Raw genomic sequence first — 27,380 nt, 5'->3', positions numbered from 1 at the left:
AATGTCAGGTGGCGTCGCGATGACGTCACGATAAACGCCCTGGTGCTTTCCCACTTCCCAGTTCCCACTTCCCAGTGGCCAGTTCCCACCTCAGATACGTAGTTGTGATAAACATGGCGCAGCGTGTGGTTCAGTTTTCTGGCTGGTGCTGTACCTTGTGTGTTTCCGTGCTGTTGCTGGCCTCGTACACGGCGTGCTTGCCAACCAGCAATGAGCCTACGCCGATCGTAATATGGCACGGCATGGGTGAGACATTTTCGGCGATGTATTCTTATTCATCTCATCCTTCATAAAGGGATGATGAGGAGGAGAAGAAGAAGTTTCCTTAGTTAATGTATTTCATCTCGAATATTTATGGGAAATATTTAACATTGTGGTGAATTGTCTTTCTTCAACCGAGTAATTAGTTCAAAATTATTTTTAATCTCATGTGTGTGGATATGTACGCAAACATTTTATTAACTTTCAAACACAGTACAGGTGGGACTTTTGGCACTTGTTGGTCGTCTTTTGTGATATTAAAGTGATGATGATGATATGATTATGATGTCGTCTGACTAAATGCAGGTGATAGCTGCTGCAACCCGCTGAGCATCGGCAGCGTGACGACGATGCTGAAGAGGAAGATTCCCGATGTCTATGTGCTGCCATTGATGATCGGCGATAATATCTTTGCGGTAAAAATGTCTCTTAACCCTATCTGGGCTGGGGGGATGGGTTGGTGGGGGTGTTGGAGAGGGGTGGGAATGCCCTCTCCCTCCTTCCCCCTCGTCGATTTTCGCGATAACGTCCAAACCTCCGCTGATCAGAAAATTTCTTTTCACGACTTTTTTTCCTCGGGTTTTATGCAACTGTTGATACCAACTTTGCGAAAATCGCACGTACCGTTTAGATGTTACATACTTATTTATTGTGTGTGTGTGTGTGTGTGTGTGTGTGTGTGTGTGTGTGTGTGTGTGTGTGTGTGTGTGTGTGTGTGTGTGTGTGTGTGTGTGTGTGTGTGTTTTTTAATACACCAAACTTCCACTTCAGTTTCCTTTTTAGAATCACAAATTGATATCCATAATAATAAATATCACACCAAATTATTTGATAAACGAGATGCTTTTCCATTCCACATTGTCCGAATGCCTTTCTTAGACAGCAACATTCCCAAAAAGCTATTTTATGGTACAGTTGCAGGTGAAATAATTAGGACTGTGAGAGCAACCACACACAGCTTGAACTTGTCAATAGATTAAAACAACTAGTCAGACGTATGTTAGCGCAGGGAGCTACAGTTGGCAGATTAAAATAGTTTTCTTTAATATCACAAAAAGACACCAAATCGAATTGGTAAAATACAATACGAATTTTGGGGTTTTGGGTTCGAATCCCGGTCGATCGCAAAATTAACCCCAGGGGGGTTGACTCAGCCTGTCATCCCTCCGAGGTCGGCAAATTGAGTACCAGCTTGCTGGGATGAATGATCCCGGTGTGTACCCCGGTTTAGAATAGGTACACCGTATCCCTGCGCATCGTAAGAGCGTGACCAAGGGTTGGCGCCAGGAAGGGCATCCGGCCATAAAAACATTGCCTCAAACAGGGAACCATGATTGTCATGGGGCCCGCAAGGCTAACCCCCGCTCTAGCGGGGAAAATGGCCTTAAAACGATCATTCATTCATACAATACGAATAGTAAAAATATTATTCATGAGATCTTTATTTAAATACAGTACAATATAAGAATTAAATATACTACAAATCAATGTTGCTAGGAATCTAGCGTTTTGAGGTGTTTTGAATTACATGGTGGTGAGGTGGTTTGAATTACGTGGTGGTGAGGTGGTTTGAATTACGTGGTGGTGAGGTGGTTTGAATTACGTGGTGGTGAGGTGGTTTGAATTACGTGGTGGTGAGGTGGTTTGAATTACGTGGTGGTGAGGTGGTTTGAATTACGTGGTGGTGAGGTGTTTTGAATTATGTGGTGGTGAGGTGTTTTGAATCATGTGGTGGTGAGGTGTTTTGAATCACGTGGTGGTGAGGTGTTTTGAATTATGTGGTGGTGAAGTGCTTTTAATGAAGTGGTGATGAGGTGTAATAGTCCCAAACCTCCAGGCTGCTCCTACCCCTACTGTGTATGTGCTGAAGGGTTCATTTTGAATTTTAAAATATTTTTTCAACCTAAATTGCTCATAAAAATGTGATATCACATACACTACAAAAAAAAAAATTGTTTGTATTATGATTGGTGTAAATCATGACAACACAGCAACTCAGGTACAGTCATTATCCTCGGCTAAAACAAGCCCGTTCCTCTGCAACGACGCGTGGTTGCTGAACCAAGCTTGCTGAACAGTTTGCGTCCTGTATCCCACTGATAGATTGGACCTGCATTCGGACCTGAACCAAAATCTGATCAGTTTGTTATTGTCACCTAACCAACTCGTCCACCAAGTTCAGTCATAACTCGGCCATAACTTTTAAAGATATCATGTTGTATACCGTATTTGGATCTTCACCAAAATCGATTCGTCATTGTCACACACCCAAACTGTCCACCAAGTTTCGTCCGAATCTGTCCACAACTTTTGAGATATTATGTTATGTACAGTTTTGGACTCTGACCTTTTGCGGGGAATATGTTCCTGCAGAATGCCACAAATGTCGAATCCGCAATGTGGGAGCATTCTTTGAATTGGGGTTAAAAAAAAAAAAAAAAATTATTATTATTTTTTTTTTAAATATATATATATATTTTTCTTTACGTTAAAAAAAAAATCATGGTCTAGGCTCATGGAAGAGAACAAATCACGACACAACATTAGAGAGATAACAAGAGAAAGGGGAAATGCCAACAGCAGGGTGGAAGGAGAAATAGACAGATGGACAAACAAGAGATGCAGGTAACGATGAGTGTTAAGGGTGTAGTACTGGTGAAAAATTGAGAAAACTACATAGGTACCTTTGAGAGGCCTTTACACAAAAACAAAGTCAAGTTAATATCTAATTTTCAGTTTTTCTTGAAAGATATAATCTTGGCTTTAACTCAGACCAGTTTCAACGCTTCTTTGTCATATTACATGCATATAATTTGCATAAATTAGACCGTCAATAAAAAACAAGGAAAAACAAAGAACACATTTCTACTTCTATCTTCTATGTCACCGATCATTCTTTTCACACAAAACTTGGTACATGTATTATACATGTGTTACTCTACTACCTGATGAGAGGATTTTGTGAAATTATGTCAAATGTTCACTAATTAGCTAATTATGCCAATTACCAGATAAAACTTGGTTGTCCTTCAATAAATCCACAATGGCTACTCCTATAAACAAAAGCCTTCATCATTTTAAAGGAAGTGATATTCTGAATATCCTGTCCAAATTTCAGCCCAAAAGAATGATGCATTTCCCAAGTTATAACAAATTTCATGTAAAATATTATATTGAATTGAATTGAAATTTGAATTTTTCAATAATTAGGGGTACTTCTATGACCTCTAATAGCATGATTCTTGTTTATAAGACTATAAGGAAACTGTTCAGCTAATAAAAAATAATAAAAAAAACAAAAAAAACCTGTTCACCAGTACTACCAGTACCCTTAAGTACTGGTAGTACCCTTACACCAGTACCCTTAAGGGAGAACACAAAGGGTGGACAAGGTGAATTAAAAAAATTAAAAAAAATAAACCACCTTTAGAGGCCATTTTTCCCCGCAAGCGGGGGTTGGCCTTTTTCGGGGACCGTGGTTGTTGTTGTTTTTTGGTCCCCTTTTTGAAGCAATGTTTTACGGCCGGATGCCCTTCCTGCCGCCAACCCTTTTTGTCGCCTTTTTACGACAAACAGGGAATTACCAGTGAGCTGGTACTCAATTTGCCGACCTCGGAAGGATGACAGGCTGAGTCAACCCCCCTGGCGTTAATTCAGCGATCGACTGGGATTCAAACCCAGGATCCTAGGATCCTAAGCTGGCACCCTAGCCGCTAGCCCAACACCAGGTTATCTGAAGGTGAATCTGATCTGAAGGTGAATACATTAGCAATTTTTTTAGAAGGATTTGTGGGTGGTCTAACAGGTGAAGAAAATATCATGTTGGATGGGGGATGGTGGTGAACAGCTGTGTTGAAGACCTGGAGGGAAGAATGAGATTGAAGAGAGTATGGAAGGTGGGGAAAAAAGAGGAACAAATGAGTGGAGGTGAACAGTGGTTCTGGATTTAGGTAGTTTCACTAGTTGGAGGTTGCTGCTGGACCATGTGTGTCCTGCAGATACCTGAGAGGGACAAAGCACGGAGATGGAAGAGGGTGCAAGTCTTGACAAGGCACCACTAGGTTTTAGAGGAGGGAGGCAAGTTTGAAATCATATTCTTGAGATTGGACAGATGGTGTTTTCTGTCTCTCTCGAGTAGACACACCTGTTGAGAGCTTTGTGGAATGATCTGAAGTTGTCTTCAATTGGATTTGCCTTCCAGGAGGAGAATGCAAGTTGTTTTAAAGCAACAGCCTCACCACAGGATTCAGAGTACCAGGAGCATGAGGATGGGTGAGATAATTGAAAGAGATGGGATTAATCTGTGCAGAAGAGAGAGCATGTTTCTGGAGAAGAATTCCCAGGCTGAAATGATATCAGTGGTGGGGGACATAAGAGACCAATCCTGATGTGTTAAAAAAAAAAAATTACCACGAATACGCAAGGCACGAATGTAGAAGCAGGTCACGTTTTATGAAACGTGAATATGTGGAACCCGCAAATGTTGAGGTCCGACTGTACTGGTCTTTGCCCTATCTCTCAATGGTGAAGAATCGCAAAAAATTATTGTTTCCAGATCTTCACCAAAATCTAATAATGTTGTCCTTGTCACTCGACCTCCACCAATACTCGACCTCCACCAAATTTTGTCCAAATATGTGCACAACTTTTTGAGATATCCTGTTCACAAACAGACATAGTTGTGTTGGAAAAACGGTCGCTCAGAAATTTTCACGTTTATTACTCGGATAATGTGTCTGTGCTCTTGGGCAGGACATGGCAAATGGCTTCTTCATGAATGTGAATGACCAAGTGGATATGGTTTGCCAAACCTTGGCGAAAGATCCCGCACTCCAGGCGGGATACAATGCAATGGGCTACTCTCAGGGAGGGCAGTTCTTGTAAGTCCACCGTTTCTTGCTTTGTTGTGTAGTGTCTGGGAAACTGTAAGTTAAGTTGTTGTGGTTGTGAGCATGCATTGCTCAACAATGAATAATTCTGAACACGTTTGAGGGGATATTGTGATATTATACAAGTATGAGGTACCATTTACATGTGTTGTATGCTCAGTGGCCAAGTAGTCTTTATGTAGTCGCGTCGGCAGAAATATAAGAACAATTGATGTTCTCAACCACTTGTTGAGAGAGAGTATGCCAATCTCCATGGTAGAGAACAACCGCATGTTGAGCGAGAGTATGCCAACCTCCATGGTAGAGAACAACCGCATGTTGAGAGAGAGTATGCCAACCTCTATGGTAGAGAACAACCGCATGTTGAGAGAGAGTATGCCAACCTCAATGGTATAGAACAACCGCATGTTGAGAGAGGGTATGCGAACCTTAGTGGGAGAGAACAACCACTTGTTGGGAGAGGGTATGCTAACCTCAGTGGGAGAGAACAACCACTTGTTGAGAGAGGGTATGTTGACCTTGGTGGGAGAGAACAACCACTTGTTGAGAGAGGGTATGGTGACCTTGGTGGGAGAGAACAACCACATATTGAGAGAGAGTATGCTAACCTCAGTGGGAGTGAACAACCACATGTTGAGAGAGGGTATGTTGACCTTGGTGGGAGAGAACAACCGCATATTGAGAGAGGGTATGCTAACCTCAGTGGGAGAGAACAACGACATGTTGAGAGAGAGGGTATGTTGACCTCAGTGGGAGAGAACAACGACATGTTGAGAGAGAGGGTATGTTGACCTCAGTGGGAGAGAACAACGACATGTTGAGAGAGAGGGTATGTTGACCTCAGTGGGAGAGAACAACGACATGTTGAGAGAGAGGGTATGTTGACCTCGGTGGGAGAGAACAACGACATGTTGAGAGAGAGGGTATGTTGACCTCAGTGGGAGAGAACAACGACATGTTGAGAGAGAGGGTATGTTGACCTCAGTGGGAGAGAACAACGACATGTTGAGAGAGAGGGTATGTTGACCTCAGTGGGAGAGAACAACGACATGTTGAGAGAGAGGGTATGTTGACCTCAGTGGGAGAGAACCCTTAAAACAATAGAGCGCCCACTCGCAAAGCACATGATTACTGACATGAATCCTTAAGGGAGTATGCACTGGATACTCTGGTAGTCCAGTGGTGAGGACACTGGACTGACAATCTAGAGTTTGTAGAGGTTGTGGGTTCAAATCCAGCTGAAGGAAACGGCATAAAGGATTTGGGTTTTATGTTTTGGGAAAGCAAGGTAGTAGCAGGAGGGTTACTATGTCATGATCTGATTGTTCTAACAAACATGTACCGTGGCAGTCTATTAATGACCTTCAGGGAGAGGGTAGTATTTCTGCCCTGGTCTCTGGTTAGCATGTGACGATGGACCCTCGGTTCAACAATACAGATGCTACCTATCGGTGAAAAGGTGTCTTTGCCTAACCTCCCCTCTCTCCCCCCTCCCCCACCCTTTAAATTCATACAAGATAAAGAGGAAAACCAAATATATTTCCTATGGGGTTTCCACTACTCTAGTTGTGGCAGTGTTTGACCTATCTTTTTCTCTGAACAGTTTGATTGAATGAATATGAATGATCGTTTTAAGGCCATTTTTCCCCGCTAGGGCGGGGGTTAGCCTTGCGGGCCCCATGACAATCATGGTTCCCTGTTTGAGGCAATGTTTTGATGGCCGGATTGCCAGATGTTATTTAACTGGAAGTTTTATAATAGGTTTTATAATAGGTGTTTTGCTCATCAAGGATGTGTAATTAGCAACAAGTGAGAAATTTGACATCTGTCCTCCTGCTGTTTCTTTTACCTTGTTTTCCCAGGAGGGCACTGGCTCAGCGCTGTCCAAGTCCTCCAATGAGGAAGCTCATCTCGTTTGGAGGGCAGCACCAGGGTGTGTTGGCTTTCTTACCAAATGGCTGATCATTTGTCATGTTTATCTTTAAGCTGAACTATATTGTTGATTCGGGCACCAACAGTGGTCAGAGGTTGTATTTTCACCTGTCTGTCTGTTTTTCTGTTTGTAAGCAGGATATCTCAAAAAGTTGTGGATGAATTTGGATGACATTTCGTGGACAGGTTGAGTGTGTGACAAGGACGATATGATTAGATTTTGGTGAAAATCCGGATCCAGATATCAGAACATTTTAAAGTGATTCTTCACCATTGAGAGATCGGGCCAAAACAAAAACGATGTATAGCAGGATATCTAAGTTGTGGACTGATTCGGGTGAAACTTAGTGAATGAGTTTAGGTGACGAGGAACAATTGATTCAATTTTTGTGTCGATCCAGATCTGGATCTGAGAATTTTTAATTGATTCTTCACCATTGAGTGATCGAGCTAAAATGATATATAGCTGGATATTTCAAAAAGTTGTGGATGGATTCGAATGAAACTACAGTCACGTGACAAAGTAAGTACACCCCATGTAAAGTTTTGACTTTTTCAACATATTTCAACATACAGCTATTTGATCTTCATTTCAACAATATTGAGAGATAAAGGTGATATAATATAACTAATATCATGAAACATTTACATTTTGTAGTCCATTGTATAATTTAAATAAACATAAATGCAAATTTCGCATGTGGAAAAAGTAAGTACCCCCTTGGCTCTAATAGGTGGTATTGTCCCCTTTGGCAGAAACAACCTCAAGTAGGCGTTTCTTATAACTGTCCAAGTCTCTGACATCGACTGGGAGAAATTTTTGCCCACTCCTCCATGCAGAATTCTTTCAGCTGTGATGTTTGAGGGGTTTCTTGCATGCACAGCTCGTTTCAAATCCCCCCACAACATCTTGATGGGATTTAGATCTGGGCTTTGCCTTGGCCATTCCAGAACCCTCCATTTCTTTCTTTTCAGCCATTCCTTGGTGGATTTAGTGGTATGTTTAGGGTCATTGTCATGTTGCAAGGTCCACCTTTGGTTGAGCTTCAACTTTCCGACAGATGGCCTCACATTATCCTCAAGCACCCTCTGGTTCAATGAAGAATTCATAGTGGATTCTATGATGGTGAGCTGCCCAGGCCCTGATGCAGCAAAGCTGCCCCAAACCATAATATTTCCACCACCATGCTTTACAGTTGGTATCAGGTTCTTGTGGTCAAATGCTGTCTTTGGTTTTCGCCAAACATGTCTTCTGGTACTGTGGCCAAATAGCTCTACCTTTGACTCATCTGTCCAGAGCACATTGTTCCAGAAGTGCTGGTCTTTGCCTCGGTGTTCATTGGCAAACTTTAGTCTTGCCCTGATGTTCTTTCTGGACAGCAAAGGTTTCCTCCTGGCACACCTCCCATGTAGATCAAATGTGTGCAGCCTCTTTCTAATGGTAGACTCGTGCACTTTGACATCAACAGTGGCAAGAGCTACTTGTAGGTCCCGTGATGACATTCTGGGGTTCTTGGAGACTTCTTTCAGCATCTTGCGGTCTGCTCTCGGGCTGAACTTGCTGGGGCGGCCTGGCCTGAACAAGTTGGCAGTAGTTTGGAATCTTCTCCACTTGTAGATGATCTTCCGGACAGTCAAATGATTGATTTCAAATTGTTTGGAGATCTTTTTAAATCCCTTGCCAGACTCGTGGGCATCTATAACCTTCTTTCTGAAGGCCTCAGAGAGCTCTTTTGATCTAGGCATGGTGACGCCGCACACTTCAACAACAAAGAGCAAACCAAACTAAATGTCTGAGGCTTAAATAAGACGGGTTCCTCCAAGATCCTCTCTAACAATGTTCTAATCATTTGCACCTGAGCTGGTGCACCTGATTCTAATTTTAGGTATTTGAAGTAGTGATAAATGTATGGGTGTACTTACTTTTTCCACATGCGAAATTTGCATTTATGTTTATTTACATTATACAATGGACTACAAAATGTAAATGTTTCATGATATTTGTTATATTATATCACCTTTATCTATCAATATTGTTGAAATGAAGATCAAATAGCTGTATGTTGAAAAAGTCAAAACTTTACATGGGGTGTACTTACTTTTTCACGTGACTGTAGGTGGATGAGTTGGGTCGGTGACGAGATCAACCCGATTCGATTTTGGTTCAGGTCTGGAACCATATCTGGTCTATCGGTAGGATACAATTAATAAAATGTTCAGCCTGGGGTATGTGCTCGACCGAGTGCTGTTCTAGTTATTACTGCTATCATTGTGTGTTTTTGTTCATATAATTGTGTTGAAAGCCTCCAGAGAAGTTCAGCAAAATGTGCCTTAAAAAATGTTTATGAATGAGGTTTCCCTCCACCCCCCCCCCCCCCCCCCCACTCTCCTTTCCTTATTTTGAGTTTTTGCAAACAAAATGGCATGCGGTGCTTATTAAACTTGCAGCTATAAAATAAGACTATCACATGATTCATGATGTGAAGAGGAATTTGCAGGTTTTGTCGGGTAGAGTTTTTGAGATTGAGTTATTCTGCTGTTACTTATACTTTATCAGCTGTGAATTGACAAGTTGATGAATAGGCTTTTAAAATAAGGCGTAGAACTCTTCTTCACTTGTACAACAACATTGCAGATTGATGTTGAATAATATTGTTATTTTATTGTTCCAATGGTTTGGACATATTAAAAGAATGGGTGGGAAAGGCAACTGAAAATAATGTCGCAGAATTCCAAGATGAACAGGGCAAGGCCAATGGGTAGACCAACGACCAGATGGAAGCAAACGGTGGAGAAGGATCTAATGGAAGTTGAAATTTCTGTGGAAGAAGCAAAACATGTAGAATAACATAGGAAAGGATGGAGGGCTGTGGTCTCGGCCTTGTTAAAGATCATATTCCAATCCGTTTTTGTGTTGCTGCATTCTTCTTCTTCTGATTATTATCATTAGTATCATTTAATTCAATCACCATTTGAGCTCTGTTAATGGTCCAAGCAGTTCTCTCTTGTTAAGCTAGATAATGAGCACAGGTTTCAATCTCGTCTTTCTTATTTATTCTTGTACTGTCTCAAAATAGGTGTCCACTATCCAACACCTGTATATAACTTTTGGACTCCTCTACAAGTTTTGCCATTTGCAGAAATGCATTGGCAGGCTTTCCTAAGATTTCTATCTCCCGTATTATTTTCACTCTGCTGCATTCGGTTCCTCGCATTTTGACCTTCTTGGCAACGATCATGTCTCGGTAACGATAATGAGGAACCACACCACACACACTCTGGCTGTGAAACATTTGCCCACTTTTCATTTCTTCTTATTTAACGGCAACAATTATTCCCACGTTATTTTGGGGTTGGCTGGGCAGAAGCTTGGATCAAGTGTTTCACGAACCGGCTGGCCAGGCCTGACATTCGACAAAGGTTACGGCAGGAATTTGGAACATGTTCAAGGTGCCTGCATTAGCTTGCCTACTCTTTGTGAAGGATACCATGGGATCTTTAACGTCCACCAACTAATGCCAGCAGACAGGATGCCCAGTTTAACGTCCATCCGAGGGATGACACACACATTGATGAATTACCCTGCCAGTGAAACACCGGGATGACAGTATATAGCTGGGTAGAGATTCAAACCCAGGTGAGATGGCATAAAGATGAGTTTGTGTACCTCTCAGCCATCCTGTCAACCTTGAAACATCCACCCATCGGGCAAAGGAAATCCATCATTGTGTCATTGAGAGACGGAACACGGCTGTTTATTTGTTAACAACATGTGACTCCAGTGTGGTACTGCCTTTTACATGTCGTGTGTCTAGCTCCTCCATGACCTTCACGCATAAAGTAATTTGTCTGTATTTGCCAGGGGTATTTGGCCTCCCAAACTGCCTCAACCCACAGCCGGGATTTTGTGATTTCATCCGCAAAATGATCAATGCGGGTGCTTACACCAAGGCCATTCAGGACAAGTAAGTCCCCAAAAGAGTGCACCGTGCAGCTCGCAAGAGGCACTGGTCTCTTCAACAAGCTGAATAACCTCGTTTGCTTTTCCATTCCTTTGTGTAGCCTAGTGCAGGCTGAATACTGGCACGATCCGTTGGATTTGGCCTTGTACCGCAACAACAGCATTTTCCTGGCAGATATAAATCAGGAGAAGGTGAGCCGTTTAGCCGGTTGCTTTGGCAGTACTTTCATTCTGCACCTGTACAAGTTTATCTCTACACTGACTTTTATCATAAGAGCCTGGATCTTTAGATTGGTGTGGTTGATGTTTCCCATGCCGACTGTGCGTGTGCAGCATGTGAACGAATCCTATCGGAACAACCTGAAGAAGCTTGAAAAGCTCGTGTTGGTGAAATTTGCACAAGATTCGATGGTTGTGCCCAGAGAATCCGAGGTAAAGTTGTTGTTTATTTTTGTATTTTTTACTATTGTATTTATCGATTTATTGTTGATGAGAAACATATTTTTATGAATGATCGTTTTAAGGCCATTTTCCCCGCTAGAGCGGGGGTTAGCCTTGCGGGCCCCGTGCCAATCATGGTTCCCTGTTTGAGGCAATGTTTTTTTTTTTATGGCCGGATGCCCTTCCTGACGCCAACCCTTAGTCGCCTCTTATGATGCGCAGGGATACGGTGTACCTATTCTAAACCGGGGTACACACCGGGATCATTCATCCCAGCAAGCTGGTACTCAATTTGCCGACCTCGGAAGGATGACAGGCTGAGTGAACCCCCCTGGCGTAAATTCAGCGATCGACCGGGATTCGAACCCAGGATCCTAGGATCCCAAGCTGGCACCCTAACCGCTAAGCCAACACCAGGCTTAAGAAACATTTTTTTTATTTTTTTTATTTTTAAATATAAATGATGTAGTTATATGACCATTGCGGGAGGGTGCGGGGGGCAGCAGACAGGGTGGCCTAGATGGTTCCATACTCGCCTCATGTCTAGCATGGGTTTGAATCCCAACCTGGATATAAGTTTCCGTCCTGGTGCTATGCAGGCGGAGTGTTCATCCGTATGTGTGCTGTCCCTCGGATGGATGTTAAGCTTGGCCTCGTGTCTCACAGCAGTAGTATTTGGCCATTAAAATCCCACGGTGTCATTTGAGTAGAGTAAGCAAGCTATCGCCAGCACCCTGAGAAATTTCAAATTCCTACCTAAACTGCGGATGGTAAGTGGTTTAGTCTTCTTCAAGGTTGCTCGACACCAAATTACACCATTTGCTATCTTGATGTACTTGCTGTCTAGGTAGAAGCTTCTGTCGTATAAAAAGTTTGCATGTTTTATTTGAACGTTAATTTTCAGATGTGTTGGGGCAACCAACCAATCCAGTGTGACCATGGGCGTATAGTTGCCACACCACTGCCTAATGGTGGATTTATACATAATTTGCCTCATGATTGGTTGATGTCAAGATTACTGCAAATCCACCCTACCACCCCTCTCCAAAAATAGCAGTGGTGGGAGTAGGCATGGGGTGGTTTGGGTGGGGAGATGGATGGGTGGTTGGTGCTGAAATTACATGTAACTGTAGTGACCTTTCTTATCCATATTGTGAATGTCAAACTTGGCATCACTTAAATGTTCTGATTGATATTGATATGAGAAACATAATTGGTCAGACACGAGAAAGCAAAGGCAGCCCATTGAAATATACGACAAAATAAGAGCGAATGTGAAGGCGAGAGCCGGTCTGCGTCGGCTGCCAAGATGAACAATGGGTTTTATTACCATAACGTATAGTTAAGTGTATGTTTAGCACCATGGGAAACGAGTGGAGCTGACATTTCGAGCATTCGCCCTTCGTCAGGTCAAAAGAAAAAGAGCCACCTCTGACCGTCGTAGCTTTCAATTCACTGTGCACATCATACGACTACATGATGCATGCAATGATACAGTATTCAACATGGACCTGTGATGTCATCGTGTACACACAACCTTTCAATTCACAGGTCTCGTTATTATTCACCATTTTGTACATGGAAAATCTCAATTTGATTACATTTTTGTCTTGCACCAAAACCACCCTCAAATCTGCATGTTTTGTCAATTCCCGTGTCTGCTTGTGTCATCTGTACTCTGAAAGAGGCGAAGTGTGAGGCGCAGTCAGATCGGGGACTCGGAGTACATTTTGAAATGCATTTCTGCACAGATGTGGAGGCTCATGGAAGAGCTCAACGACGTGGAGTACAAGGTTAACATAATTATCAATGGATGGGAAGATGTGAACATGTAATGTATGTACGCAGACGTGGTATGCAATATGTACGTCTGTTCATGCGTGCCGTCCATGTTGATCGTTCTAGAATGCATTACGGATGTGAGTGCAAACGCACGAGGTCAAGTGAAGGCGGTGTCACGCTTGACATTATTTTTTTCACTTCAACATTTTCAGACTTCTCAGTGTTTGTGTATTCGTACATCGCACATTCAATTTTGAATTCCGAGCACCAGGCAGTAGCTCGGGTGCAGTTCTACACTGCACATTTACGGAGTCTGCACCTCTGCGGTGTACAATCGCTGATGTGATTGGTCCTTTGAGGACGAGTTTGCTGTTGATCCTTTTCTGTGTAGTTTCCAGTGAAAGTCGCACGCTTTTCCCAGCAGAATATGGATTCCTGAAGGCCGTTTGTCCGTGTGATGTTTTTGGGTGTGAAATTATTTTTCGGGGAAAATGGCTGTTTGTATGTTTGTGCGTTTGCATTTGTTTGCACGTGCTTGTTTGTTTGTTTTTGTGTGTGTTTGTTCACATGTGTTTGTTCGCATGTGTTTGTATGTTTGCATTTGCTTGTGTGTTTGTTTTTGCGTGCTTGCATTTGTTTGTGTGTGTGTGTGCGTGCGTGCGTGTGTGTTTGCATTTGCTTGTGTGTTTGCATTTGCTTGTGTGTTTGCATTTGCTTGTGTGTTTGCATTTGCTTGTGTGTTTGCATTTGCTTGTGTGTTTGCATTTGCTTGTGTGTTTGCATTTGCTTGTGTGTTTGCATTTGCTTGTGTGTTTGCATTTGCTTGTGTGTTTGCATTTGCTTGTGTGTTTGCATTTGCTTGTGTGTTTGCATTTGCTTGTGTGTTTGCATTTGCTTGTGTTTGCATTTGCTTGTGTTTGCATTTGCTTGTGTGTTTGCATTTGCTTGTGTGTTTGCATTTGCTTGTGTGTTTGTTTTTGTTTGTTTGTTTCTTTTTGTGTTTCAATTTTTTTCTTTGCTTTTGTGTGTTTGCATTTTTTTTGCATGTTTGTGTATTTGCATTTGTTTTTTTTTGTTTTTTTGTGTGTGCTTGCATTTATTTGTTTGGTGTGTGTGTGTGTGTGTGTGTGTGTGTGTGTGTGTGTGTGTGTGTGTGTGTGTGTGTGTGTGTGTGTGTGTGTGTGTGTGTGTGTGTGTGTGTGTGTGTGTGTGTGTGTGTGTGTGTGTGTGTGTGTGTGTGTGTGTGTGTGTGTTAGTTACCTCAGCCACCGAAGGTTGATGATGGTTATGTTTTCATCCCTGTTTCTGTCTGCTTGTCCGTGAGAAGGATATCTGAAAACGTTATGGACGTATTCAGATGAAACTTGGTGGACAGGTTGGGTTTGTGACAAGGACGAAATGATTAGATTTTTGTGTAGATCGAAATCTGGATCCGGATATGAGAATTCTTGAAGTGATTCTTCACCAATGAGAGGACTAAAAACGGTATACAGTACAGTATAGCATGACATCTCAAAAATTTGTGGAAGGGTTATGACAAAACTTGCACGGTGGGGAAGAAGACGACAGCCTCTCCACGGCCTTCCCTACAAGTAACAAGAATTGTGAAACTAATGTCGCCACACAATCATCGAGCTGGCAGGCCAAGGTCAAGACCAAGGCAGAGAACGTCCTTTTCAGGACGGGCGGCCATTCCGACCGTCGAAAACCAAGGCCTGTCAGTGCTCCAACTCAATGTCGAGGGCCTCACCACCGCCAAGCTCGAAGTCATACGACACCTCGCCGACTTCAACAAGGCAGCAGTCGTTCTCCTACAAGAGACACACTGTGCAGCTGACGACAACCTCAAGCTGCCTGGGTTCCTTCTCGCTGGGTCCATCCACAGTAAACAGCATGGAATGGCAACCTTCGTCAGGACTGAACTAAGTTGGACAGCCATTAGCCAATCTCCACCAGGCTCCAACATCGAGTGGCTGGTCACCAAAATCCAGGAAACATCGGTCGTCAACGTATATAAGCCGCCTCCATCAGCGCTGATGGCGTCATCACTCCCGTCCGTAACTGCACCCGCCATCTATGCAGGTGACTTCAACTGTCAACACACAGACTGGGGTTACAACGACACAACATCAGACGGAATGATGCTGAGTGACTGGGCCTCCAACACTGATGCACTGCTGCTGTTCGACCCAAAAGAGCCTCCAAGCTTCTTCTCTGTGCGCTGGAACACCTACACCAATCCGGACCTGGCCTTCGCCGTGTGCCGCACCAACGACCCGAAGCCTGAGAGATGCGTCATTGACAGGTTCCCCCGCTCACACCACCGACCGTCCAGCATCAAAGTGCCATCACTGGTGTAGCGGGTAGCGGGCAGACCTGTCAAGAGATGGAACTTCCGGAAGGCTAACTGGCAGTCGTTTGCTGCAGAGACGGAAAGAAGAACAGCCGGTCTCCCGAACCCAGAAGCTGCTGATGTGGACGCTGCATACGCAGCCTATTGTAAGGTTCTCCTAGGTGCAGCAAAGAAAAACATCCCGCGTGGCTTTAACAAGAACTACATCGCGGGTTCGGACGAGGAGTGCAGCCATCTCCTGCGTGACCATCAGCAGGCTAGCTCCAGGGAAGAAGTGGATGCGACTGCAACAGCACTACTCCAGAGGCTGGACGCCACCCGTAGGACCAGATGGACTGAAATAGTTGTCGATTGATTTTACCCACTCTAGTCGCAAGGCGTGGCAGACCATCAACCGGCTGACAGGCAAAAATACAATGCCATTCAGGTGCCCGGTGACAGCAGACGCCATTGCGTCCCAGCTCTTGAAGAACAGTCGCTTCCCGGATGCAGACAAAAACTTTGCCGCCTGATGTTGCGTGAGGTGTCTTCTCTCTCCAGGGTGGCCAGCGCCGATGCCAATCTCTCTGGAGACTTCACAGCAGCCGAATTCAGTGCGGCCATGAGCAAACTCAAGCCGGGTAAGTCACCAGGCCGTGACAACATCCATCCGGAGTTCGTCATCCATCAGAGCACAACAACATCTGGTTGGCTATGTTCGTTCTTATCGTCGACCCTCCGGAGGTCCAAGCTCCCGAAGACCTGGCACCGTGCTTCCGTCATAGCCCTGCTGAAGCCGAACAAACCTGCGGCAGATCCCAAGTCCTACAGACCGATCTCGTTGCTCTGCGTCCCATTTAAGATTCTGGAGAGGATGATCCACAGCCGCATCGACCCAGTGGTGGACCCACAGCTTCCGCGGGAACAAGCCGGTTTCCGTCGTGGCAGGTCAACAGTGGACCAGGTAACATTACTCACACAAGATATCGAAGACAGCTTCCAGGACAATGAGAAAGCTGGCGTAGTGTTCCTGGACCTGACAGCTGCATACGACACCGTTTGGCACCGTGGACTCCACCTGAAGTTGCTGAGGACAATCCTGGACCGGCATATGGTGAACTTCATCATGGAGATACTGTCAAACCGCAGTTTCGTCTTACAGACCAGCGACGGCCAGCGCAGCAGGCTCAGAAGACTGAGGAATGGTGTCCCGCAGGGTTCTGTTCTCTCGCCGATGCTGTTTAACATCTACATCTACGACCTGCCGGATACAACATCCAGAAAGTACGGTTACGCGGACGACCTGGCCATCATGCTGCGACGACCAACATGGAAGGCGATGGAAAACGATATCAACCAAGACATGGGCACCTTGGTAGCCTACCTCCGATGTGGCGTTTGCAGCTCAGCATTGGTAAGACAGTGTCAGCGGCATACCATCTTAACAACAGAGAAGCAAAAAGGGAACTGGACGTGTTCGTTGACAACAAACGCTTGGAGTTCCAGCAAGCCCCAAAGTACCTCGGTGTACGCCTTGATCAGATACTGTCCTTCAAGCAACACCTAGAAGAAGTTAAGGCCAAGGTGACATCAAGGGTCTCGCTTATCCGACGTCTCGCTGGTATGACCTGGGGAGCCTCTGACCTGGGGAGCCTCCGCCAAGACCCTACGAATATCCACGCAAGCCCTGGTCTTCTCTGCAGCCGAATACTGCGCCCCAGCCTGGAGCAGAAGCCCACACGTGAGAAAGGTTGATGTTGCCATTAACAACGCTGATGCTGGATACACTGGATTCTTTTTTTACTATATTAAGCTCACGAGTGCGTGTTGCTATGTGGTTGTGTTGGATTCTTCTTCTCCTCCTTCCTCCGCATTGTAGCTGGTTGTTTGAAGCCCACCCCAGCATTCCACCTGCCAGTCCTAGCGGGAATCGCCCCGGCCGGCCTCCGGCGGGAGGCTGCTACCCTCGCCCTGGAAAGGAATGCCCAGAAACATGACTGGCACATCCTGCACAACACCACAACGATAGTGGCACCTCCAAGCAGACTCAAGTCCCGCCATCCCTACAACAAGGCGGCACAAGAGATGCTCAGTTCTATCCCTGAGGACCTGTCTGAGGTCCTGTCTAGGAGCCAGTTTTCAAGAAGCGCATGGCTGGCGGCATCTTGGAAGCAGGTGTGGGAAACGGCTGGGCCCACCCGCATCCACCGCTACATCTGGGACCCAGGAGTTGGCGTCGTAGGAGAAGACCTACCACGCCTGCAATGGACCTTGCTGAACCGTCTACGTACGGGGGTCGGCCGCTTCAAATCATCGCTGAAGATGTGGGGCCTGGCAGACAGCGCCGCGTGCGAGTGTGGCGAGCCTGAGCAGACTGCCGAACACATAATTACCACCTGCCCCCTATACAGACCACCTTCAGAAGCCGGCCTCTTCAACGTAGGACCAGAGACGAGGGCATGGCTGCACGACACTGAGCTGGCCATCTGATGATATACGAAAGAAGAAGAAGAAGACAAAACTTGGTGGTTGAGTTGCGGAGGTGACAAGAACATGCCGATTAGATTTTTGTTCAGGTCCAGATGCAGGTCCAGTCTATCAGTGGGATAAAAGATGCAAACTGTTCAGTGTTTTTGGAGGCAAGCACTCTACCGAGTGCCATTCTAGTTTGTTTGTTTGCACGTGCATTTTTTTTTTTTATAATTTACTTCTTAGGACAAAAACCCTCGTTAGGAGGCTTGTACCATCGCAATTCATTTTCCCGGGATTCGCTCTGCCCCACATCCTAATTAATGGGGAAATTACCGGAGGCGACATACTGTATCCCATCAGATTATTATTTTTTGTACGTCGGGAACCAAAGGAAAGATCGGTTTGGCTTTCCTGGTGGGTGGCGTGCGCTCTCTACAGACAATCCGTTGCTAAATTGGTGATCGTGCGAGTGGAGGATTTGACCTCGAGTGCACCCCCGGTTCACCATTGCAATATATAAACTTGTAATTCTTTTATTCTCAATGTCACATATGTTCAACATATTTTGTTCTGCATCCAGTAACTTTGATTTGATTCATTGTTGGTGCCTCTTGCATCCTTGATATGAGTCTTTGTTTGTCATTTTCATTTCCCCAGTGGTTTGGCTTCTACAAGGATGGCCAGGCAATACAACTGTATGATCTTCGGGAGAGTTCCTTGTATCTCGAGGTACTACAAATATATTCTTGTGTGGTACATCACATATACTTTGCCTGAAACATTTTAAAACTTATTTAAGTAGTTACTTTTTCCCCCCTCCTTTATTTATGTCTTAGCCCAACCACAAACAACTGTTTATGAAATTTCATCTGGTTGCATTCAACATTGTCAAATAACTCGTTTCACACTTTCCATTTTGATGTCAAAACCTGTTCAGAATGTCGCAGACATGCCTACTGGTGTTGGTTATCCATATCCGCTTCAGAAATGTATCTTGTGCTGTGAATACCTCACATACCCTGGATTCTTTTTTTACTATATTAAGCTCACGAGTGCGTGTTGCTATGTGGTTGTGTTGGATTCTCCTTCTCCTCCTTCCTCTTCTTCTTTTCCAAAAGCGCTTTTGAATGATGCCTCCTGGTGGCTGTGCATAAAAAGTTTGTTCATAGAAAATGGAACGTATATTTTCCTGAACCTCCCTTGATACTGACATTTGTTTTTCCTTCACTTTTGCTTGTTTCTTATTTTTTTTCTTTTTGTTTCTTTTTTCCAACAATTGCAATTACACACCATTCCTTAATTTCTGAGCCAATACACTTCAAATTTCAAAAGGTTGCACCTTGATTCAATAACCGCAGACCCCTCTTATTTTGTCCCCTCCTCCACTCCCCCTCGTCCCCACCTTTGATTTTAAAGTATCAAAAGTGGAAAGTGAAAAAAAAAAAATTGCACATTGTGCCATTCCCATTAATTTGCATCGCGAGAGGTCAGATTTGGCACAAAGGTGCTTTCAAACAGCCTCGGGAGGGATTTTATAATTTGTCTTAGGAAAAAACCCTCGTTAGGAGGCTTGTACCAACGCAATTCATTTTCCTGGGATTCGCTCTGCCCCACATCCTAATTAATGGGGAAATTACTGTTTACTCAGGCGACATACTGTATCCCATCAGATTATTTTTTTGATGGTGATGATGGTGGTCACCATCTGCTGTACAGTCTCATAATCAAGATTCGAAGGGGTCAATAGGTCAAATTTTTACACAGTCGGCCGTGAACTGAGGCCTGATAACGTCTATAAAATGTCTTTTGTGACACCCATCAAAGAACTATGCAAACCTGGTTGATTTATTTGATCCAAGACATGCTGAATCTGAAAGTCAATGTTCCTATTTCCAAAAGTGTGGATCGGTATGTGAAATTGATGACAGAACATGCTAGAAAGGGTCAAAAATTGGGAAATTGGCATTTGGCCATGTTCGTGAGACTAATTCAGCCAATTTGGCTTTAATTGCCATGAGATTTTGTCGACCTGTAGCATTCTCGGTGTCTTGAAATATCAGAACTCAGGTTTTATTGGTTTATGTAGAGCTAAGTAAAATCGGTCTTTTTCACAAAAAGGTATCCAGTTGGCTGTGTGTGTGTGTGTGTGTGTGTGTGTGTGTGTGTGTGTGTGTGTGTGTGTGTGTGTGTGTGTGTGTGTGTGTGTGTGTGTGTGTGTGTGTGTGTGTGTGTGTGTGTGTGTGTCAGCGTCAGCCAGCTCCACTATAAGCCTTAAATCATTTAAAATTTCTTGCAATAGAGGGTGTCTGCATGTAATTTGGACAAGGCAACTTCCAAAGTTGCCTTCAACACTTTCCAAGTGGGGCAAATGTAATCGGGTTAAGTTTAATGCTTCCAAAACTCAATTTCTTCCCATCTCTCTCTCTAAAACTCCTCTCAACTCTCCAATCTCCTTTGAAAGCTCCACAATTACACCATGCGATTCAATAAACCTACTAGGTGTTACCGTAACTTCAAATTTATCCTGGAATCCACACATTACACAAATAGCTAAGTCTGCCTCGAAGAAACTGAGTCCTGTTCAGATGTCGAAGATTTTTCTCCTCTGAACAGTTGCTTCAACTATATAAAGGATAGATTCGTCCTTTTATAGAGTACTGCTCTCACATCTGGGGTTCTAGCTCCACATATAGTCCAGGAGCCAGTTTTCAAGAGAGGCCTAGAAAATGAGTTTCGTGCAACGAAGACACGTTGACACAGTTGGTTTGTCATTTCAGGGTGCTTGGGATACATCTGTAGAACAAATCCAGCCCTGATGTCCAGTTAAATTGTGGCAGCAACAATAAATGGCAGCCACTTTTCTATTAAGGGGGTAGCGTAAAGCTCGAAATTGACGATTTTTTTTGTATTTTTGTTTTTTCAGCTCTTCCAATAGGGATTCTTCAACATTATAATTAAAAGGATAGTGGGAAGTATGAGGGGATTTTCGTTATGCTGTTCAAATATGATTTAAAAAAATAATTATTATTATACCTTGTATTATACGCAAAACACACAAAATCGCTGAAATATGTAGTTTTTGCTTTTCGACTGTAATTATGCAATATCATTATGTTGTTCAAACGCGGTAAACGCGGTTATGGTTGTAATATGATATATCTTTATGATCTTTTCAAGAAACAAAATTGGACAATCCTTAAGTAAAGTCAGAAAAATATAGGATTCATTGCCCCTTAAATCATCAACCCCACTCCTGTTATGACCAAAAGTCCACAAGTAATCTCAGCAAAAATATCTCACCAGGTCAAATCTGGCTGCGTATCATTAATCATAGTGATTCACTGAACATTACAATGTTAACATATAGCTGTTATTTGTTGTATTATTAAAATAAAAACACATATTTTGCCACTGAATCATCCTCCAAGTGGTATAAAATCACGAAAATGTCATCATTAATCTTCCTTATCATCATCTTCTGAGTCGCTTGTGGTAGGTTCTTTGTTTGGGTTTTTGCATTGTTCACCTCCCATGCAAGTGCAGGCTTCTGTGCATGGCATGTTATTGTTCTTGCAGGCACATACGTGGCTGCGTTGACATGCAGACACTTTACACTTGCACGCGGTCAGCTCAACTAGTCCAACTGGAGCAGGGTCTTTGGTCATGAGGGTGGGCTGGAGAGTTCCATCTTCGATGTTCCATCCATTACCATCTGGCTTTGGTGGTGCTTGGTTGGGGAGCAATGACTTCTTCCAGATGAATGACTGATAGTTAGCTCGATAAATGTGGATTCCTCGGGAATTCCTCGGAATCGGGAATTCCTCGAATTAGGCGATATTATTTTTGCACAATTATATGAACAGCTATGACATGCGAAATATAAAACTATTTTATAACATATACATATAGATGTCTCATACTCATGAATGAAACTTTCACAACAAAATTGGATGTATCTTGCCTGTAGGGGCTAAGAGAAAAAATAAATAAATGAAATCCGTCAAAATCTCAGATTTATGCCTCGGACACCACCCCCCTCATAGAAAAGTGGCTGCCATTTATTGTTGCTGCCACAATTGAACTGTACATCAGGGCTGGATTTGTTCTATAGATGTTCCCCAATCACCTGGAAGTGACAAACCAACTGTGTAGTGGGTGTTGCATGAAACCATTTTGAGCAGATTCTGGCTCCTGGACTAATACTGGACAGAATTGAATCCAAAGTAATCCAACTTATCAACTAACCCTCCCAATCTGACCTCAAAACTCAACCCGCTTATATTACACCGCAAAGTGGGCTCTTTCTCTTTTATACAGATATTACTTCGGTTTCTGCTCCCAATAACCACAGAATACTTGACAAGCCATGACATATCATGATTATTGTATGGCTATTGACAACTCAAGGGTGGGCCTTTATGATGTTTGTTTCCTCCCCTCCACGGCCAAACTCTGGAACTCTTTACCTTCTCATGTTTTTCCAAACACCTACGACCTTCCCCTTTTCAAGAAGCTGTTTTTTTTTTTTTACTTCCTCAAAAACTATTGGACTATTCTCTTTTTCCTCACTTTTCTATCAATGCAGCTCTTTTATTTAAGGCCTGGTCTCTTATCTTATCTTATGATTTAAGGCCTGGCCCCAATGAGGACGATATAGGTCTTTTTACCTTTTTACGATATAGGTCAAAAACAACTTTGCTGCCTCCTGACTGGAGCCATTAACATTAAAAAAACAATTTAAAAAGTGTGTGTGTGTGTGTGTGTGTGTGTGTGTGTGTGTGTGTGTACAGTGCGTACAGTGCGTACAGTGCATTCAGAAAGTATTCAGACCCCTTCCCTTTTTCACATTTTGTCATGTTGCAGCCTCATGCTGAAATCGTTTAAATTCATTTTTTCCCTCATCAATCTACACACACACACACACACAATACCCTATAATGACAAAGAGAAAACAGGATTTTAGAAAGTTTTGCAAATTTATTAAAAAGAAAAAGCTGAAATATCACAATGACATAAGTATTCATACCCTTTGATATGACACTTGAAATTTAGCTCAGGTGCCTCACATTTCTCTTGATCATCTTTGAGATGTTTTGTTACGGATTCGTAACTTCCGTTGTTGTGGTTTTCACCCACTTGACATATTTCTGATATTATGTACTGTTATTATTCTCAAAAGGTTTATTATTCATGAACAGTTATCTAAAGTTAAAAAGCCTAACTTTAAATGATCCCGGAAACCGAACCGAAGACGACGGCAGAGAAGAGGAAGAGGCGTGGCGATCAAAGTCGGAGAAGACGTGTGACGTCGAGACTCCGTAGCGAGCGTGGTCTACCGAAAGTCGCGAGGGAATTTTGAGCTCCTTGAAAGGACATCCGGCGGTAGGAATTATCGCTGGAATTGAGAAATCTGCGTAGTCAGGTTTGGGCACTGAGATTTCGACGAATCCTCGCCTCGTCGCATCGACTCAAGTAAGAGCCGTCGGCCATTTTGAACCTCGCGCTTTGGACACCTACAAAGGTTTTGCTTCGCGTCAGCTTTACCCCAACATCCTACCGTCTGTCGGGGATGTGTGTGTGCGACCGCTTCGTCTCCAATGACGTTGCGGTTTGCTGAGTGAGCGGTGAAGGTGCTCCTCTGGAGGGCGCCTTTGTACAGTTTCGGCGGGGCGATCGCCATTGCCATCTGTACGCGATTCAGGTCTCGACTGGAGAGCGAGATTGGGGCCTCGGCGGGATATCGTTCTAGCGACCGCTGGAGCGAATCACCTTCGCCTTGGAAAAGGTTATAGAGACATTGAGGAGTGTCCCTTTCACTCGCTGGGAGCGCAGTGAGTTATCTGACTTTAGGTGATGGTACCATCCTAAGCGATAGGGTATATAGAGTGCACTCTTAATTGCCATTTGTTGTACCGTTATTCTTGTGTGTGATTTTTAATACAATATCTGTTCATTTATAATCATTGGTGTGGTCTCACTATTGATTTCTAACACAGAATAACATATTTTTCTGCCGGGGCTCCTCTCAGGGTTCTGAGGTTTATCAAGACCAGGAGATCGTAGAGGAACCCGTAACAGTTTCTACACCTTGATTGGAGTCCACCTGTGGTAAATTCAATTGATTGGACATGATTTGGAAAGGCACAAACCTGCCTATATAAGGTCTCACAGCTGACAATGCATATCAGAGCAAAAACCAAGCCATGAGGTTGAAGGAACTTCCTGCAGAGCTCAGAGACAGGATTGTGTCGAGGCACAGATCTGGGGAAGCCTACAAAAAAATTCTGCTGCATTGAAGGTTCCCAAGAGCACAGTGGCCTCCATAATTCTTAAATGGAAGAAGTTTGGAACAACCAGGACTCTTCCTCGAGCTGGCCGCCCGGCCAAACTGAGCAATCGGGGGAGAAGGGCCTTGGTAAGAGGCGACCGAGAACCCGATGGTCACTCTGGCTGACCTCCAGAGATCCTGTGTGGAGATGGGAGAAACTTCCAGAAGGACAACCATCACTGCAACACAATCGGGGACAATATACCTAATTTTGCTTTCATGACTCATCTGTGTGAGAGCAGCCATCTTGTCTGCATCTAATCCTGTGCAGTGAACCACAGCCTCTGATTGGTCGAGATTCAAATGAGCCAGCTATCCATCGCTAGCTGCTGATCGAATCTCTCCCATGAAACAGCCAATTTAATTTGTGTTTCCCAGATCCATTGAGCATTGATAATTAGCTTGAACCCTATCTGGGCTGGGGGTGTGGGGGGGATGCCCCCCTCCCCCCTCCCCCAAACAAAAATGACGTTAACTTTGTTTGATGTACTGCTGATCAAAATAGCTCTGCCCAAGTAGGGTTAAAATTAAATCACCTTATTTTAGACCTTAAGATCATTGCCGAGACGGCGACTGTAAAAAATATCGGACTGTATGCTTTGTCAAGTGAAGAATAGCTGATATATACCATACCATTGTTTATACAGATGCAATATACAATTAAAACACAATATCAGATATATCATGAATGCTTGCAGGACCGGCTGGGTTTACGGGAGATGGACAAGACCGGCAAGCTGGACTTCCTGGAAGCAGATGGTGACCACCTGCAGTACAGCGAAGAGTGGTTTGATGACAAAATTCTGCCGTACTTGCTGCCTCCTGGATCACGCTCTTCGCTGTAGGGCCGTTCGCTCTGCATTCCATACGATGTTTTGGAACCATCGTGTTGTGATGCTTAAATGCTAAAAGCTTGTTGAGATGTGAATTTTTATTTTTGCTTAATACCTGTAAAATGTCTTTGCTACTGTTTAATCACAAGTATGATTACATGTCCAATTAATATTGCAGTGAAATTCCTGTTTACAATGCAGCTGCTAAGCCAGTGGCTCATGGGTGTTTTTGTTGGTCATGTGGTGTCGTAGTTCTGTATTTTTGATCTTTGACCTTTATTTTGGCCCAGAGGTTCAATTGGTGTTAACGTTGTTTTATATAGGATAAATCAGGATTTTATTTGTCCTTTGTATAGGTTGTGGTGTATAAACTGCCTTTGTCTCATGAGACCAAAGGGGTCTTTAATCGATCGATGCCCAACTGGCAGCCAGGTGTATTATTTGAAGGATCGAGCTTAAAGGTTTATTTCTACACCTGTCAGAAAATACTCAAATTTAAATGTGTTTTATGTGATATCACGAGAGATTCTAAATACTCCAAGGTATGAAATCTCACAAATGTTAGCCATACGTTGTGAAAACACACCTCCACTCATTTGTTCCTCTTTTTTCCCCACTTGTTGAATCCACTTCCACCTCTTCTTCAATCTCATTCTTCTTTCCAGGTCTTCAAGACAGCTGTTCACCACCATCTCAGATCACCCCCATACCTTAGCTATGATATTTTTTACCCTCGTTAATCCCCCACCCCCACCCCAATCTCTCCTCCACCCAAATTTCCAGCTCGCCTTCTGTATCCATCTTGTCTACCTTATGCAACCTCCCTGCCCCAACTCCCTCCCCACACCTATTGTTCAAGTCTCTCTTTCTCGGCCTTCACTGCTGCTGTTGGTGTTGTTTGGGTTAGGGTTAGTGTACTTGCTCTTCTGCAAGCCTCAACTGTGTGTACATAAAAGGTGGCTAGAGGGTGCGAATAAAATTCAAAATATGTTGGAATCTTCCGAAGGTCAACAAAGAGAGACCATGACCCAGATATTTGAGTTGTGCTGCAAGTGCTTGATATAGCAACAATCAGGTTAAAGTGATCAACATTTCCATCCTGTGGAGTGCAGAACCCTTGTGTTGAATGAACGTGCAATCAGTATTTTAATTTATTATGCAGCATGTGGCTGTTGGTTGCATCATCAGGGAGGAGTGTGGCTGTGCTGCTGATGTAGTGCACTGCTGACCAATGAAGTGGGTTAGGGCAGGAATTTGGAATTTGTTCAGGGTGTTGGCGATAACTCGCCTACTCTTCATAAAAGACACCGATAGTGGGATCATCAATGTCCAAATGCAGGCAGACAGGACGCACGGTTTAACGTCCATTCGAGGGCCGGCACACACACTGATGAATCACCCTGCTTTCTAATCACCAGGATGACATTTTACAGCTGTGCTGAGTTTTTTTTTTCTGGGGAAAATAGAGAAGGAATTATTTTTCGCTACTCTGTTTGATCGAACTTCGAGATGGTTGGAAAATGATCTGGAAATTCAAGAATGCAAGAGCAATCCTAAATGCTTTTGCAATAAATCTTTGATCATTTACGAGGATTGACTCCTGTCGTGAAGCAAAATGAAACACAGTGCGCTGCTGGAATAAAATGTGACCCCTGATTGTAATCAAATTTTAATTTAATCTATGATGTGAATACCATTATTCAAAACAACTTTGGAACAGAAAGCTGATCACTTTTACCAGCAACATCATCGGACCACAAAACTGATCACGTTTTCCAAGAATACATCATTCAAAACAACTTTGGAACACAAAACTGATCACTTTTACCAGCAACATCATCATTCAAAACAACATTGGACCACAAAACTGATCACGTTTTCCAAGAATACATCATTCAAAACAACTTTGGAACAGAAAGCTGATCACTTTTACCAGCAACAACATCATTCAAAACAATTTTGGAACACAAAACTGATCACTTTTACCAACAACATCATCATTCAAAACAACTTTGGAACTCAAAACTGAACAGTTTTACCAGCAACATCATCCTTCAAAACAACTTTAGAACACAAAACTGATCACTTTTACCAGCAACATAATCATTCAAAACAACTTTAGAACACAAAACTGATCACTTTTACCAGC

The 27,380-nt window shown here is 43.5% G+C and overlaps 1 protein-coding gene across 1 annotated transcript; it reads left to right on the top strand.

The window, feature by feature from the left end:
• Positions 1 to 26,822, top strand: LOC137436705 (palmitoyl-protein thioesterase 1). The gene is made up of 9 exons (XM_068130711.2): positions 1 to 246; positions 568 to 677; positions 5,014 to 5,141; positions 7,013 to 7,083; positions 10,945 to 11,047; positions 11,145 to 11,235; positions 11,377 to 11,475; positions 18,728 to 18,799; positions 25,097 to 26,822. The coding sequence occupies exons 1-9, from the start codon at positions 114 to 116 to the stop codon at positions 25,241 to 25,243; spliced, it is 954 nt and encodes a 317-aa protein (XP_067986812.1). The 5' UTR covers positions 1 to 113; the 3' UTR covers positions 25,244 to 26,822.
• The last annotated feature ends 558 nt before the right edge of the window (positions 26,823 to 27,380 follow it).

This window comes from Myxine glutinosa, chromosome 11, assembly GCF_964187855.1.
Source record: "Myxine glutinosa chromosome 11, kmMyxGlut1.1, whole genome shotgun sequence".
NCBI lineage: Eukaryota > Metazoa > Chordata > Myxini > Myxiniformes > Myxinidae > Myxine > Myxine glutinosa.
The sequence above is the reverse complement of the archived record's forward strand: the minus strand, read 5'-3'. Positions and strand labels throughout refer to the sequence as shown.

Coding starts and splice junctions, on each gene's coding strand:
- LOC137436705 (XM_068130711.2), top strand. CDS start 114: ATGGCGCAGCGTGTGGTTCAGTTTTCTGGCTGGTGCTGTACCTTGTGT. Junction 678..5,013: donor TCGGCGATAATATCTTTGCG/GTAAAAATGTCT, acceptor GCTCTTGGGCAG/GACATGGCAAATGGCTTCTT. Junction 11,476..18,727: donor TTGTGCCCAGAGAATCCGAG/GTAAAGTTGTTG, acceptor TCATTTCCCCAG/TGGTTTGGCTTCTACAAGGA.